General features: G+C 47.7%; 1 protein-coding gene across 21 annotated transcripts in view; it reads right to left on the bottom strand.

Moving 5' to 3' along the window:
• Positions 1–8,908, bottom strand: part of ZMYND8 (zinc finger MYND-type containing 8) — a 125,104-nt gene extending 116,196 nt beyond the window's left edge. For 7 of the 21 annotated variants that reach the window (XM_027558342.1, XM_027558344.1, XM_027558345.1 and 4 more), the window contains exon 1: positions 7,070–7,246. In XM_027558342.1, the coding sequence (XP_027414143.1) occupies positions 7,070–7,221 (152 nt within the window). In that variant the 5' untranslated portion in view covers positions 7,222–7,246. The other 14 variants (XM_027558359.1, XM_027558357.1, XM_027558360.1 and 11 more) reach the window with 11 other exon arrangements.
• Positions 8,909–15,094: the final 6,186 nt, after the last annotated feature.

Here is a 15,094-nt window from a genome sequence, read left to right as displayed (position 1 = left end):
TTTCTGGAAGCCTCAAGAGCCAGGACAGGAGGGAGGCTGGGTAAGGCAGGAAGAATCAGAATGTCCCGCCTGTGTTTTGTGGTCTGGGACAGTGATGAGACAAAGTCCCAAATGGCTTGGAACCTCAGGGTCAGGTGGAGATGCATTTAGGAGAGTTCAGTGTTTGGTGAGACTAGATAGAAAAAGGAAGAGATGAGAGCTCAGGACTTAGTTAGAAGAACTTGGAGGCCTCCAACTTCACTGGTCTCAGCAAAGAGAAGAAAGAGAAAGGTAGTTTGCTTTTAAGCCAGAATATTAACACATTTAGGCCTCTGATATTGAACCCTGTTGACAATTTCATTCACACTGCATCTGTAGGGAAAGCTTGGGACACAAACCACCAGAGAAACAACAGACATGTTGTCACAAGCGGTTTTCGTCAGAAGCCAGCGCCTCTGAAATTTAAACATGTCGCTAACATGCAATAATAGAACAGTGATTTGTGGCAGGTGATTTTAGCACGGGTACTTTTTCTTCCAACTTAAGAGGCAAACATTCTCAACTTCGAAACACACCCCCTGCATGTAACACACCCAGTCGAATGGATGCTGTTGATGGTTTCTTGCTTGGGGTGACTGGAAATAAATTTTAACAGAAAGCCCCAGGCGGTCCCTTCAGAGAGGGGGGAAAATGGTCAGCTTCAAAAGCACAAAGAGCAACCTTGATCTTTCTAGCAACTAGAATTCTGTTCCCCTCTCTAGCACGAAGTATGTGAAATACTAAACTTCTTGAAACTGATCCCATATTTTGAGTGATGGAAGAAACGCTAATCTGGTATCCAACCAAAATGTTCAGTGGTGAAAAGAAACAATTATGCATTTACAGAGCCTACCCCTCCTCCCCCAAACCCACTTGAAGGATTTCTGCAGTGATGAAAACATTCAAAGGTGTATTGATCACGGAGGAGGGCTGCATTCAAGAGAACAATTATTTGGCTTGTAACAGCCTAGAGGAGGCTGAATACTTCAGGGAGGAAAGCTGCTGAGAGGCTAAGAAAATGCAAACTAGCAAAGGGGTAGCTATTTGCTGCAGAGTTTAAGATAATCAATGCTGGAGCAGAAAAGGGGAAAAAAAGTTAAGCTGTTTTATCTTTCCAAGTATTACAAAGTGGGCACCATAATCACCTAACTCTAACAACAGCACCACCAGCTTTAGCCAAGGATTTGAAGGACAACAATTTCAGAAAACCATCTTTTTCACAGATCAGCAAGCCATCCTTTCAAAGGGAACTCATACATGCACGCGCGTGCACACACACACACACACACACACACACAATAACTTGTATTTGACTAAAGGAAACTGCAATGTCTATGCATTTAAAGGGCAAAAAAAAAAAAATTCATTTACAAAAGACCAGAATGCAAAATTAGTCATTTTGAATAGCCACATCTAAAGGGACTTCCTTTTTTCTACACCACTGATCTCATTTTTTTTTTTTTTTTGCTTTTTTGGTTTAGTGTTAAGTACTAGTATGTTGTTAGGTGGGGGGAAAATATGAATATTACATCAAAAGTGGTGGTGAGAAAAGATTTGTACCTGTCTGAATGCCCCCACAGATCTCGGTCAATTTAGGTTAAGAACTGTTCAGTCATTTGGAGGAAAACAAAAAAGCAGTCAAATAATAACTATTAAGAAAAAGAGGCTACGTCTGGAGAAAAGACGTTGAACTCTTGTCATTAACACATTAAAGTCTTACAACATACACAGCATTTTTCCTTCCATATCTGCTAGCTTCCAGCAACCCCGATTATTTAAATCCAAAACAATGGAACAAGCAGTCCTTGTTTCAAACTGACATTACTTTTTTTTTTTTTTTTAGGTCGGCTGGGGGCCCGCTAAGGGAAAGAGTAAAATTAGCTGAAAATCAAACAACAGCCTCTCACCCCAACAGGAAAATACCCCACCAACTAGTTGTATATACTGTATGCTCCCACCACCATCCCCTCTTACACTCACAGGTTCGCCTAAGTCACTTGCCCCTGGATTTCACACACTGATACATTTCAGGCAATTAAAGAAGAAATAACCAGCCCCTGCACAACCAAGACCATCCCATCCCGCCCAGAAAGAATAGAAGATTTCTCCCCCAATGCCTGAGCAAGAAAACCTCTGCTTACTTAACCTGCATGCACTGGAAAAGAGCAATTAAAAGTTGCAGATGAACTGCACCTCCAGGATGTTTTAAGCCTTCTGATTATTAATTCTGAAGACTCAAGGCTGGTCCGTAATTCCCAGGAATCCCATCCCCTCCACACTTCCAGTAGAGAGAGAGAAAAGAGAAAAAATAGCTAGTTTGGATAGAAAACTGCCTGGAAACACAATGCCCAGATATTTCTTTTCCCCAAGTGCCCTTACTATTTGACTTTTAACCAAGAATATCTAACCCCTCTTAGAATATATAACCAGCATGCACAAGACTCTGGGTCTACAGCTGAGGACCATCACACAGCAATTCAAGAATCATGCAATCAGTAGAAAGGACTTTTCCTTCAGCTTTTTACTTTCATTCAAAATACCAAACTGGTCCAGGCTGTAAGAAATATTTCATCCCCAAGATACAAACATCTTTCCTCTTCCAGATCACAAAAGAGGGAATATCAAAATCCAAACACCATGCTTCCCTAAATCTGCAATTAATTTCTTTAAAAATGGGGGGGGCGGGGGAGGGAGGGAATGGTTAGCAGCTTTATATAAGCACTCACCTAAAACAGGCAGAGTCATCGGGAGCTAAGCTATTTATGCAGGATTCTTAAAATGGCGTCTGGCAACACTGCCTCATTCCTGTATTGAAGCTAAAATGGTAGCAGTTTGTTCAATAGCTGTAGCTCTGGCTTAAGCAGCCCTGCTAGTTTCAAAGCCACCTTCCTAAATATCAGAACTAGGAAAAAGCTCAACCAAAGGACACCAACAACCAAACGTTTAGAGGCTTAAAAAAAAATCTGCAGTGACAGGGGGAGTTTGTGAAGTCACAGGTTCCTAAGGAAAACCCTTCTCTTTCAGATCCTGAGCCTTCAATGTGAGGCTCTACAGTGAGGCCCCCTTACCCTCGAATTAGGTGGGTGGAAGGTTAAGAATCAGGCAGCCCTGTGGCATAAAGTGCAGACAGACAGGTGTCTGCGCAGACAACAAAAATCTTAAAAGGGCACAGGCTGGGGAGGGGGAAGGAAGCCCATTCCCCCTTGCTGGTAGATTAGAAACCAGCCTTGCATCCCTACCAAAGAGGAGCTGGGGAAAATGAAAAGTGCGTCCAGGGCAGCAGGCATCTGAAGGGCTGTACCCCAGTCTGAGGCCAGAGGAATATAAAAAGGCCATTTAATAAGCCTGGAAACGGCCCCCAACACCCAGCCAGTCCTAAGACAGTTAACATCAAGGAAAAGACAATCCGAGTCTGCAGAGGAGAAACAACAGGAAAACCTCCCCCTTAGCCAAGGCGCAAAGAATACTCACAAATTAATTTTTGTCCACCCCCAACAGAGCCCTCAAAATTAACCATGGGTTTAGCAAAACCTGCTTTCACAGGCCGAGCTAAGAGCCTCATAGTGGATAATGTAATTTACGGTTACAGGTCTGAGCATGGCCTCAGAGTTTTCAAGGTGACTGTTTTGGAGCTTCAGGAGAGAAAGGAGGGCAGAGTGCCCAACGCTGTGCCAGGGCGAGGACGGGCGGCTGGCTCCTGGCCGGCCGGTAGGTAGGTAATCTTGATGAGGAGGGACAGGCTGGCAGCCCAGTTCGCTGCACTGCTGAAATGGCTCCTGCCTGCTTGTTTATCAGTAAGCAGAGTGGGGCGGAGGGGGAAGGGCGGCCATAGCCTTAGCAACCTGAAGCCAAGGGTGAATCCTTACTTGCTTCTGCCTTTGCAAGCAAGGCAAGGGCTGGCTTGCTACACTGACTCTCCCTTCCTCCTCCTCTGCGGTGGGGTGACCAGGGCACTTTTGCAGGTATCCTTCTTTTCAGGGTCAAAGCAGAGGTAAAGCCAGACCTAGGGCTTTCCAGCTGACAAATGTCTGTGGCCTCTGCCCAGGAGACAGAAGGGGAAAAGGAGTCAAGAGAAACAAAGAGATCACACACATGTGAGGTGGCTGGACTTTGCAAAAAAGAAAAACCTACCTTTGCTTTCAGGTTTTGCTGGGTTGCTGTCACCCCGCTTTCTGAAAGAGTGACTCATCGCCACCGGCCCCCCCCCCCGCCCCCATCTCTCCTGTTTAAAACCTGAAGCCATTTCCCCACTGTTCTCCCCGGGTAAGAAAAAGGGGAATGTTTTGTTTAAAATAAAAGGGGTAACAAGAAAGAAAGAAAAAAAAGCTATTGTTTTCATCTCTAATTTATAATCCAGGAGGCCCCATTGTTGCTTTTCTTCCTGACTCAAATCTTTGAGCTGTTAATTATAAAAGTAACTAGACTCAGCTTCAGCAGGCAAATCATGATCCTATGCAGCAATTAGAAAAACTGTAGAAAGTTTACTGAGTGATTATATATAATTAATTCTTAGTTACAGACAGAACATTGACCATTTTCTGGAGCTAATAAAAGCAGTTACTCCCCCTCCCCCACACGAATGCCACTTAATTTCCCAAAGCAGAAAGTGAATCCATCCTAGAGGGTCTTGAAGGGAAAAAAAAAAAGAGAGAAAGAGAGGAATCAAAAGCTCCAGTGTCTGTGTTTGTTCCTTGCAGCTGTGCATCCTCTTTGGGGATTGAGGCAGAAGGAAAAAGGAAAACAGCCCAACAGTTCTGTTCCTCCCTCTGCAATTTACAAATGTGGCAGAGAGAACCCATCTACCTTGATGTAAAAAAGAAAAGGTGGGGGGAGGGAGATGCCCTAGGCATGGAACCTAGGGGATGCTTCAGCTCAGCAGACCTCCTTTTCCTAAAAGGAACAAAGATGGTAGAAATTTCCAGAAGGCCTGATCTGGGTCCGGCCACTGCAACTGTCAATCTGTAACCTTTCCTCCAAGTCTATTGGCTCAAAAGCTGGTAAGAGGAAGCCCATTGGGCTGCACGGTGAGGCAGGTCTGCTGCCTCTTACCTAGTCCTGCTGCAATGCAGACATTTATTTACCCTCACCCCCTACCCCGAGTGAAAGCTGGAAAACAATACTACTTTGAGAGCAATTAACTTTTTACAGACTCATGTCTGCTGCTTGGCCACAGTACCAGAGGCAAGAGGCTGGCTTGGTCCAGGGCTGAGAACTTGCTGGGGCTGCACATCTGAAAACAGATCTTGGCTTTGCAAACCTGTGGGAGCCATTTTAATGCAAGCTTTTGGAGGACAAGTGCCCTGCCCTTAGGTCTCCTTCCAGCCCAACAAATACACTATTATGCAAACACTGACGGCAAGAAACCAGCAGTCTTGTGATTAGATACTGCGCCTATGAACCTCAATATGTAATTTTCATTTACAGCCAGGAGATAAGAACAAAGAAAAGAGCTAAAGTGTCTGAACTTTCTGGTGTGGGGTACAAGCACACAGTTCTAAGTACATTTCATCATTAATGGCCTGTCTCTTTACTCTGAGAAGCTGGCCTGTCTTACACAGACTTTTCTCACGCTTAGAATGAGGTACATTCCTCGTTATTAAATGACCTTTTCCCAATGGGTTATCAAAGGTGGGTTGCTGAACACCACTCTAAAAGAAAGACTACTGACTCCATAAAGTTGGCAAAATACAGCAACTGAATATACTTCCAGCTTTTACAGTCCTGGATTGGTCTCCAGGCTGGAAATGTATGAAGTGGAACGTCTAGGGAAATTCTGAAGCGAACGCTAAGCAAGAAGCTACTTTTTTGACTCTGAAGTTCTAGCTGCAGCCTTGAGAGATCAAGGGGAAATGTAAAAAGTAAGAAATAAATCAGAAGTAAAGGCAGGCGTGCATACAGATGTGTGGGGCAGGCTTGGAAAAAGGCCGGGTCTGGGATGTACTGAATCCTGAATCAGACCAAGTTTGGCGGTGGGTGGGATTTTTACAGACATGTTAAGTATCTTAAAACATAAGTACTGACACCACCCCCCCACACACACACACCACCACCCCAGCTCCTCCCCCCCACCCCACCCTGCTCTGTGACTCTAACACCAAGCAGTTTCCTTACATTTCACAAGCAGATTGCCTCCCCAGAGTTTTCTACTTAATATCCAAACAAACCCAATTCAAGGTCTCCAGTCAAGTCACAATGAACTGAACAATTTCTCCCTGTCTGAGGGTAAACAGGAAGTATAATCTTCAATCCTAGACCCAGGTTATCAGGAAAAACAGTGGATTCAAACAGTCACCTGAAATCAAGACTCTATTTAAAAGCCCTCCTTGGGTTCCTGCTCATTAAAAAAAAAGCCCCCAACGGCTGGAGCCAAGACCCCCCTGTTACAAACAGACCCCAAATGTTCGCCAAACTCTTTATACATGGTCACAGAAATGGATTGCTTTACTTACCCAACAAATGTTCAAGCAACCGTCTCATTTTTCCACAGTTAAGAAGAGAGAACAGGCTGGCAGATTTGGGACTTGATCAAAAAGGAAATTTTTTTAAACAGTTACACGGGATTATTAAAAACACACACACAACAACAACACCACAACCCAACCACTGAATATGGAATGCTGTCATGAGCCACAGATGTGATTTTATTTCCTCTGCACTGTATCACACAGGAGGACAGAGGGTGATACAATGTAAAATGAGGAAAGGAGAATGAAAAAGCAGGGGAAAGGATACATGAGTTCACTGAAAACCATGCACGAGGAGAAAACGAAGGGATTCAAAAGACTCCTCAGATTTATTGCAGGATGTTGTCCAACATCTTTCCCCCCACAACCTCCTACACTCCCCCCCCCACCCCCAATCCCCATCCCTACTCCAAAAACTTCCTCCAAAGCCTAGAAAACACTTTCAGAAACATTTGCTGGCTGTAGGCTGGCTTTGCAGAAGAACACTCTGTATCAACAGAAGTCAGGAAAAAAGGCTGAACAATGTAGTTTCAAGTGAAGAAACCCTGCAGGAAGAGAAAAGACCATAGGGAGACACCACCACCCACCTAGGCCCCAGGACCCAGGATCTGTCCTTAGCGCTGCTCTTCTGCTGAGGCCTTTGGTTCTGTTTCAAACACACGTCCTCTCTGGCCAGCACTGAGTCCGGCCTTCCCAGCACCTCTTTGGAGGTAAACTTGCCTGCTTTGCTGTCTGCCATGAGCTCTCCTTGGAGGGGAGCCTGCTTGCTTACCTTCCATTTTCTTTCCCCAGCAGGCATGTGACACAAGAGAAGACAATAGTACAGGGTTGGGGGGGGAGGGGGGAACTGCTCAGAGAGAGAGAGAGAGAGAAAGAGAGAAGAGGGAGGAAGGAAAAAAAAAAAAGCTTCTTTTTTGGCAATACCAGGATCTAGCTTCACACTCTTCTAGAAACACCATGTCCTGGTGGAAGAAAAGGTGTGCCAGGCCCTTGCCAGTTTGCAAAATCGAGCTCTGGCTAATGGCTACTTAGCCATGTGACCCAAGAAAGCAAAAAAAAAAAAAAAAATTTTTTTTTCTCTCTAAACAGTTCCAAGTTAACCTAAGTGCTGTGGGGGTGAGTGTGGCACGGCCAGCCACAAGAAATCACACGGCTCGCCCACAAATGCGGATGTCTCAGAGGGAGGGGGAGAAAAGATGGTTAAAAAGTCGAGCTTACCTCTGTGGATGCATTGTTAACACTGTGTAATGTCAATACTTATAAAACATGGAGGACAGGCTCCTAGTTCTCACAGAAAAAGGGTTTGGCACTTCGGCTTGATGATCTGGCCGCTTCATGAAAGCGCACCCCCGATTGGCTGCCCCGGCAAATCGGAGTGTAAGGCGGCCCCGGATTGGCTGAGACACTTCCTGAGCGATTATCTTTGTGAGGCTCTGGTGAGCAAGAGAGCCATCCTGTGCATAGAGAAAGACAGGCTAAGCTAGGCCTTTTGCAGCAAGAAAAACTGAGGAAAGGGGCCCCCAGACGCCCTTCTCCCACACCCTGACTAGATTTCCCAGCGCGGGCGAACCAGTGCAGCCAGCCTGACCTGCTCCAGCAGAGCCTGAGGCCCACAGGCCACGAGCAAGAGAGTTTTGGGGGGTGAGCTGGTAGGACTCAACCTCATCTGCCCCCTCAGAAACGGCTCTCTCTCGCTGAGAGGAAGGCTAACCCTTTTCTGGAACAATCCAGCAGAATGTTCTGCCCCCCACCCCACCCGCGGGGGGGAGGATGGGGACTGATGGCTGGAGGGAGGGGAGGCCCAGGAAGAGGCCCAGGGGCAAGAGAAGGAGGCTGGAGGCAGGCCTCTGAGCAAACCAGACAAGCCAGGAGAGCCCCCCGACCCCACCCCGAAATCGCCCCAGAGCAGCCCTGGGCTTCTCAGAGGCCAGAGGACTCAGGCTGCCAGGGGAGGAGGGGAACCAAGTGGTCAAAGTTTGCATCGTCATTGTCCGAATGCCTCCTCTGGACAAAGCAGACCAGGGAGGCCACTTGTCCCCCGGCCCAGAATCTAACCTCTCACCACCCCCACCGCCCCCGCCAGCCAGAACTCGAAAAACCAAAATGGTTTCCAGCCTCCCTGCCAGGATGCCAGGGCCCCCACCCCCACCCCCACCTCCGTCCTTACCCTAAGAAAAGCCAAAGGCGCTCCTAGCAGGCCACATGCCTACATCTACAAACTTCCCTTCCCCTCCCCGGCCCCCTCCCCCACGGCTGAGGCCTGCTAAACCTGTCAGTTAAACAAAAATCTGACTTCCGTATTAGTCTGCGATGGCTTCAGCTTCCTGCCTATTAACCCTCTCTCGGACTCTGGGCCTGGCTGGGAAGAACTAGGCCCTGAGATCGCAGAAAAGGCCTGTGGAAAAATACCAGCGGCAGCTCCCCCGGCAGATGCAGAAAGAGAGAGAGAGAGAGAGTGAGCGAGCCGCTGTCTCTCTCGCCTTGGCTTCCCAAGGAGGCGTGTACCTTCTGAATCCAGGGCACAGGCAGTGCCTCCCGGGCTGAGAAGCCATTTAAATCCAGAGGGAGAAAGAAAGATGTCAAACTCAGCCGGGAACAAGAACCCCCATTATTAGTCAGGCCTACACCCACTGCTTAGACCTTCCTGCCACAATCAGCCTTGTATGGTGGTGCTCGGCAAACTGGGCCCTCGGTGGGCAGACAGATCCCGTGAGCTTTATTAAGACTCTTGCTTAAATTTATTTCTACAGAGAGCGGCTTCTTCAGGTCCCCAAAGGCAGACGGAATGGCTATTTCACACTCAGCCCTACCCTGGCAGTCCCCCACAACCACCACCTCCACCGGATCTGTGGCCCTGCTCCCCAGTAAAATATTAACTAGCATTTCAGAACCACTTATAATTCCACCCATCTCAACAGCATTAGGACGTCTCTGCCTGTTTCCTCTGTCAGGCTGCCTTTGCCGTGGGTCTGTAGCCTGAGGAAGAAAAAGCAGATCCAAAAAAGGATCTTAAAACATTTGGTGCTCGCTTGCTTCTTCTTTTTTTAAGACAAGGTGCTTAATGAACAAGTTTAAAAAAAAAAACAGCAAGCTGGAACAACAGAAACTAAACACCGTTCTTCAGAGGCTGGAGAGATCTTCCAGAGGTGACGCACATATGCCAGGAGGTAAAAACCGTAGCCCAGGCAAGTCTCCCCTTCTCCTAAAATTAGGACTTGCGGGCTTTCTCCTTCCTACCCCGTGCGTTGCCACAAAGAAAACGGTGGAGCTGAGGGCCTGCTCGCCCTGCCCCCGCCCCCGCCCCCACGGACAACAGATGCCCACCGCGTGTACATCAATTCTTCCTGGCCGGGAATCTCCTATCAAGACAGGAACAAGCCAGGAATCCAGCCCAGCACTCTGTACACCGCAGGGGCAGGGCCCAGGCTGTATGAAAAGGGAGGGGATTTTGTGGCTGCTGTCTTGCATTTTAGGCTGAAGAGGCCAAGATGCAGGGAGGGACACCTCCACAAAGGGCTAGCACTCAGGACAGCAGGCTGGGCCTCGCCCGAAGGGAGGGCCCCCTCTTCCTGGGGGTGGAACTGGGTACCCGGAGACCAAAGAGAGGGCGGGGTGGGGGGGACTGGGACAGGAGGCCAGAGCTGATCGGACTGTGCTCTCCCTCCCGGCAATGTGGGCAGGGGCCCCCCACCGCCGGCCCCGAAGGAATACTCTCTGTGTCCATGGGTGCTGCTCTGGGGGAGGGGGTGACAAGTAGGACGACGAGTTTGTGGCGGATCTCCCAAACAGCTCACTTCCCAAGCGGACGAGGAAATAAAATACAGCGCTGGTTGGCGTGGTGGATTTTAACCCCGGATTAAAGCTGGTTGCATAAGCAGCTGCAGCATCCTCCCCCTCCCCCCTCCACCCTGATCACTTGATCACTTGAAATGTTTTCTGGGGCAAAGAGCAGGAAGCTGCCGGCTTATTCTGGCAGCTCCGCTCCGTTTGAGGAATGCTGCTGGCATTCGAGTAGGTCTGAGGTTATCTGGAAAACAGCAATTCGGCTGGGGACAGAGACAAAGGTATGGTGGCAGATGGAATCCTGGGAGGGACGCGGATTGAAAAAGGAAGCCCAGGGCAGGCCTACTAAGGGCCAGTTCCCAGGGTTTGATGGAATGTGGCTGATAAGCAGGGAATAAAGAAAACCAAATGCTGCTGGCTTCAATCGAGAGATTACCCAGTGGGCCCCTCTCAAACCCCCACTGCACAGAGTAATCTCAGCAGCTTCTGCACGCTCGCCCTGGGCCTGGCGCTGGCTAAATCAGCATTTTACACAGACTGACTCCACGAAGTGGGGAGCATTGTTTGAGAGCTGGAACTGAGCCCAGAGAGGTGAAGTGAACTGCCCAAGGTCACACAGCAAGCCAGTGCTAGAGGTCAGATTTCCAACCCAGTGAAGACGTCATATCCCTAAAGCCTGTACTTTTGCCTGCCTCTAAAGAAAAGAAAAAAGCCGAACCAAGCAGAGCAGAGACGAGGCTGAAATCTACCAACAGTGACTGCATGCTCTGCGTTTTCTTTTAGGAGTTTGACTTCTTTGAGAATGTTTTAAGTACTGAATAATGAAATTGGGAGACCTTTAGGTCAGAATCATTCAAAGACTCAGAGAAAGCTCCTCTCTCCCTACAAACCTCCAGCAAGATGTCCAGGGTGACACTTTGCTAACTCTAAAATCAGAAATATAAAAATCCCTGGAAATCAGCTTTTCTCAAAAGGGTGGTTTTGCCCCCCAGGGGTTAGGTAGCAATGTCTGGAGACTTTGGGGCGGTCACAGTGTGGGAAGAGAAGTGCCCTTGGCATCCAGTGGGTAGAGACCTGGGATGTGGCTAAATATCCCACCACGTGCAGGACAGCTCCCAGCAAGGACTTACATGATCTAACCGTCCACTGCACCAAGGTGGGAAACCTTGGCTTAAAGGAAAGGAAGAAAAATCCAACCATTGTGCCTCTGGATAGCAAAGCCAGCACAGGCCTAAACAAGCAGGTTTCGTGGTGATATGAATAAGCCATGAGCTAGTAAGAATAGATGAAACATGTCTCTTTTAATATTTCCAGGAGACAGAGAATCTGGGGATAAAATCTGGCTGAAGGAAGCCAGAGTGTCTCAGTGACAAAGCTGAGGGCCTCCGAGGAGAGCAAAGGGTTGACCTCAGCCCCCTTCCCCGGGCTTCTTACCGGCCCAGGCCTGGCCCCACTGAAATGGCCCACAGCCAGGCCAGCAGCAGGAGCGACCGCCTCTGCAAGCTGCATCCCAAGATAGTCTGTTGGGCTGACTATGAAAATAAGCACCCTTGGAGTTATCTGCCTCCAGCGAGCAGCAGGCCTCCCTGTCCGTTACGTGAAACGGCCAGGACCGAGGGCGGGAAATGTCTGAAATATCTTGTTTTGTTTTGTTCCCTTTTGGCCAATTGAAACCAAGGCCGACTTTGGGCACAGAAACAGAAAAGCTCCCCTTCAGAGCATGAAGCTGACCGAGTCACGTTACAGCTGTAAAGGGGCAATTAGGATTCGGTCCCTACCTCGGAGAAGAGGGGTCCTCTAGAAGGTTTTCTTCGTTTCGTTTTTGTCTTCTTTCTAGGAGGGATTGGCAGGATTACGCTAATGGAGGGAGGAGGGAAGGAAGGGCAGGTGGAGCGGGGGAGGGGATGGTACTTGACCATCAGGCAGATGGCGGCAGTGTGGGTGGGCAGAGATGTAATGGATGCAAGAGAACAAAAAATCAAAACCAGGAAGATTCAGGACCTCCCCTGACCTGCTCTTTTTATTTCCTAGCAATTACCATTATGGAAAGAAGAGCACATATTTATATGCTCTGTTTTCATCTCCCACTAGACCAGTGCCAGTGTCTGGAGACGTTTTAGGTTGTCACACCTGGAGGAAGGGAGGCAATGCTACTGCATCGAGAGGATAAGGATCAGGGATGCTACTAGATGTCCTAGAGTGCCCAGGGCAGGCCCCCACAGCGGAGAGCTAGCCAGCCCCTGAGTCTCCAGGGCTGACGCTGAGAAACCCTACATTAGCCTGAGAGCTTCTACAAGGCAAAGATCTGGCCTGAATCCTTCACCGTTGTCCCTTTAGAGTCTCACACTGTGATCAATATGTATTAGAGCTCAATTAAACATCATCTCCTGCCTGGGCAGTTGCACATGTCTCCTACCTGAGCCCCTGCTTCTGCCCTTGCAAATGCTTGTGCGCACACACACACACACACACACACACACACACATCCTTTAAAAACAAGTCAGATCTCATCCCTCCTCTGCTCAAAATCCATCAATAGCTGCCAACTCACAGTAAAAGCCCAAAGACTAAATATGGCCCACAGGCCTCCCCGGAACATCAGGGCCCTTGGCATCTCTGACTTCACGCATCTCCTTCTCTGTTCCCTTGGCTCACTCTGCTCTAGCCTCTGTCCATCTGTTCTTTCCAGGGCCTGACTCCGAACCTCCCTCCTCTGGGCCTTTGCACTTGATCTTCCCAAGCTCCCAATCAGTGGACCTCCCAACTTCCGCAAAGCACCCAAAGCAGCCATTCCCCTCCTCTGCCTGCATGTGGCTGCCTCTTCCTTCCTGCCTTCTTGTCGGTTTCAGAAAGGAGGTTCCATTCCCACAGCCATCACCGCATCCCCCCCAGCCCTGCTCCTTCTATCAGATGCCTTCTGATCTGAGCTCTGGCTCCACAGCCTTTCTCTTACGTCTTTAACCTTTTTCCTTTCTTTCCCACATCAAGAGGGAGAATGGTGCAGTGGTTGAGTGTGTGGCTGCTGGCATCAGGCTGTCTGAGTGTGAATGCACCTGCCCTACTTGCCAGCTGGGCAGTCTTGCCTGAGCAACAAAATTCTCTGTGCCTTGATTTCCTCATCTGTACAATGGGCACAATTGTAATGCCTACTTGGAGACATTGAAGGGACCCATCCCATCAAGACTTGCAGCAACACAGCACTCACTTGTTTGCTATTCCTTTTTCCCTCTCTACTCACTCTTAAAAGGATATTTCCTGGATGGTTCCCACTCAGTTTTCTTTGTTCTTTCACCATCAAATTTTCCAAAGGAGGAAAATAATAAATTCCGATACGTACCGTGTTCCAATTACTATGTCAGGTACTGTTCTAAGCAATTTACATGAACTAATCCATTTACCTATACAACTTTGTAAGGTAGTGTTAGAATCATCAACCCATTTCCTAGATGATGAAACTGAGGTAGGAACAAGCAATAGTCCTATTCTAAGAAAACTTCTGTGTTTCTTAACTTCCTACTTTTGCATTCCAGTCCCCTGCAATCAAAAGGACATCTTTCTTGGGTGTTAGTTCTTAAAGGTCTTGTAGGTCTTCATAGAACCGTTCAACTTCAGCTTCTTCAGTGTTACTGGTTGGGGCATAGACTTGGATTACAGTGATATTGAATGGTTTGCCTTGGAAACAGAGATCATTCTGTTGTTTTGGAGATTGCATCCAGGTACTGCATTTCAGACACTTTTGTTAACCATGATGGCTACTCCGTTTCTTCTAAGGGATTCCTGCCCACAGTAGTAGATATAATGGTCATCTGAGTTAAATTCACCCATTCCAGTCCATTTTAGTTTGCTGATTCCTAGAATGTCTACCTTTACTCTTGCCATCTCCTGTTTGACCACTTCCAATTTGCCTTGATTCATGGACCTGACATCCCAGGTTCCTATGCAATATTGCTCTTTACAGCAACCTTGCTTCTATCCTTGCTTCGGACCTTGCTTCTATCACCAGTCACATCCACAACTGGGTATTGTTTTTGCTTTGGCACCATCCCTTCATTCTTTCTGGAGTTATTTCTCCACTGATCTCCAGTAGCATATTGGGCACCTACCGACCAATATGGGGAGGAACTGGGGAGTTCCTCTTTCAGTACCCTATCATTTTGCCTTTTCAACCAAAAAAAGATGTCCTTTTCATTATAGGGGACTAGAATGCAAAAGTAGGAAGTCAAGAAATGAAGTAACAGGCAAATTTGGCCTTGGAATATGGAGTGAAGCAGGGCAAAGGCTAATAGAGTTTTGCCAAGAGAATGCACTGGTCATAGCAAACACCCTCTTCCAACAACACAAGAGAAGACGCAACACATGGACATCACCAGATGGTCAACACCGAAATGAGATTGATTATATTCTTTGCAGCCAAAGATGGAGAAGCTCTATACAGTCAGCAAAAACAAGACCGGGAGCTAACTGTGGTTCAGATCATGAACTCCTTATTGCCAAATTCAGACTTAAATTGAAGAAAGTAGGGAAAACCAGTAGACCATTCAGGTATGACTTAAATCCCTTATGATTATACAGTGGAAGTGAGAAATAGATTTAAGGCACTAGATCTAACACATAGAGTGCCTGATGAACTATGGACAGAGGTTCGTGACATTGTACAGGAGACAGGGATCAAGACCATCCCCATGGAAAAGAAATGCAAAAAAGCAAAATGGCTGTCTGGGGAGGCCTTACAAATAGCTGTGAAAAGAAGAGAAGCAAAAAGCAAAGGAGAAAAGGAAAGATATAAGCATCTGAATGCAGAGTTCCAAAGACTAGCAAGAAGAGATAAG

The sequence above is a fragment of the Bos indicus x Bos taurus genome, chromosome 13, assembly GCF_003369695.1.
Source record: "Bos indicus x Bos taurus breed Angus x Brahman F1 hybrid chromosome 13, Bos_hybrid_MaternalHap_v2.0, whole genome shotgun sequence".
NCBI lineage: Eukaryota > Metazoa > Chordata > Mammalia > Artiodactyla > Bovidae > Bos > Bos indicus x Bos taurus.
This window is presented reverse-complemented; position numbering and strand designations above follow the sequence as displayed.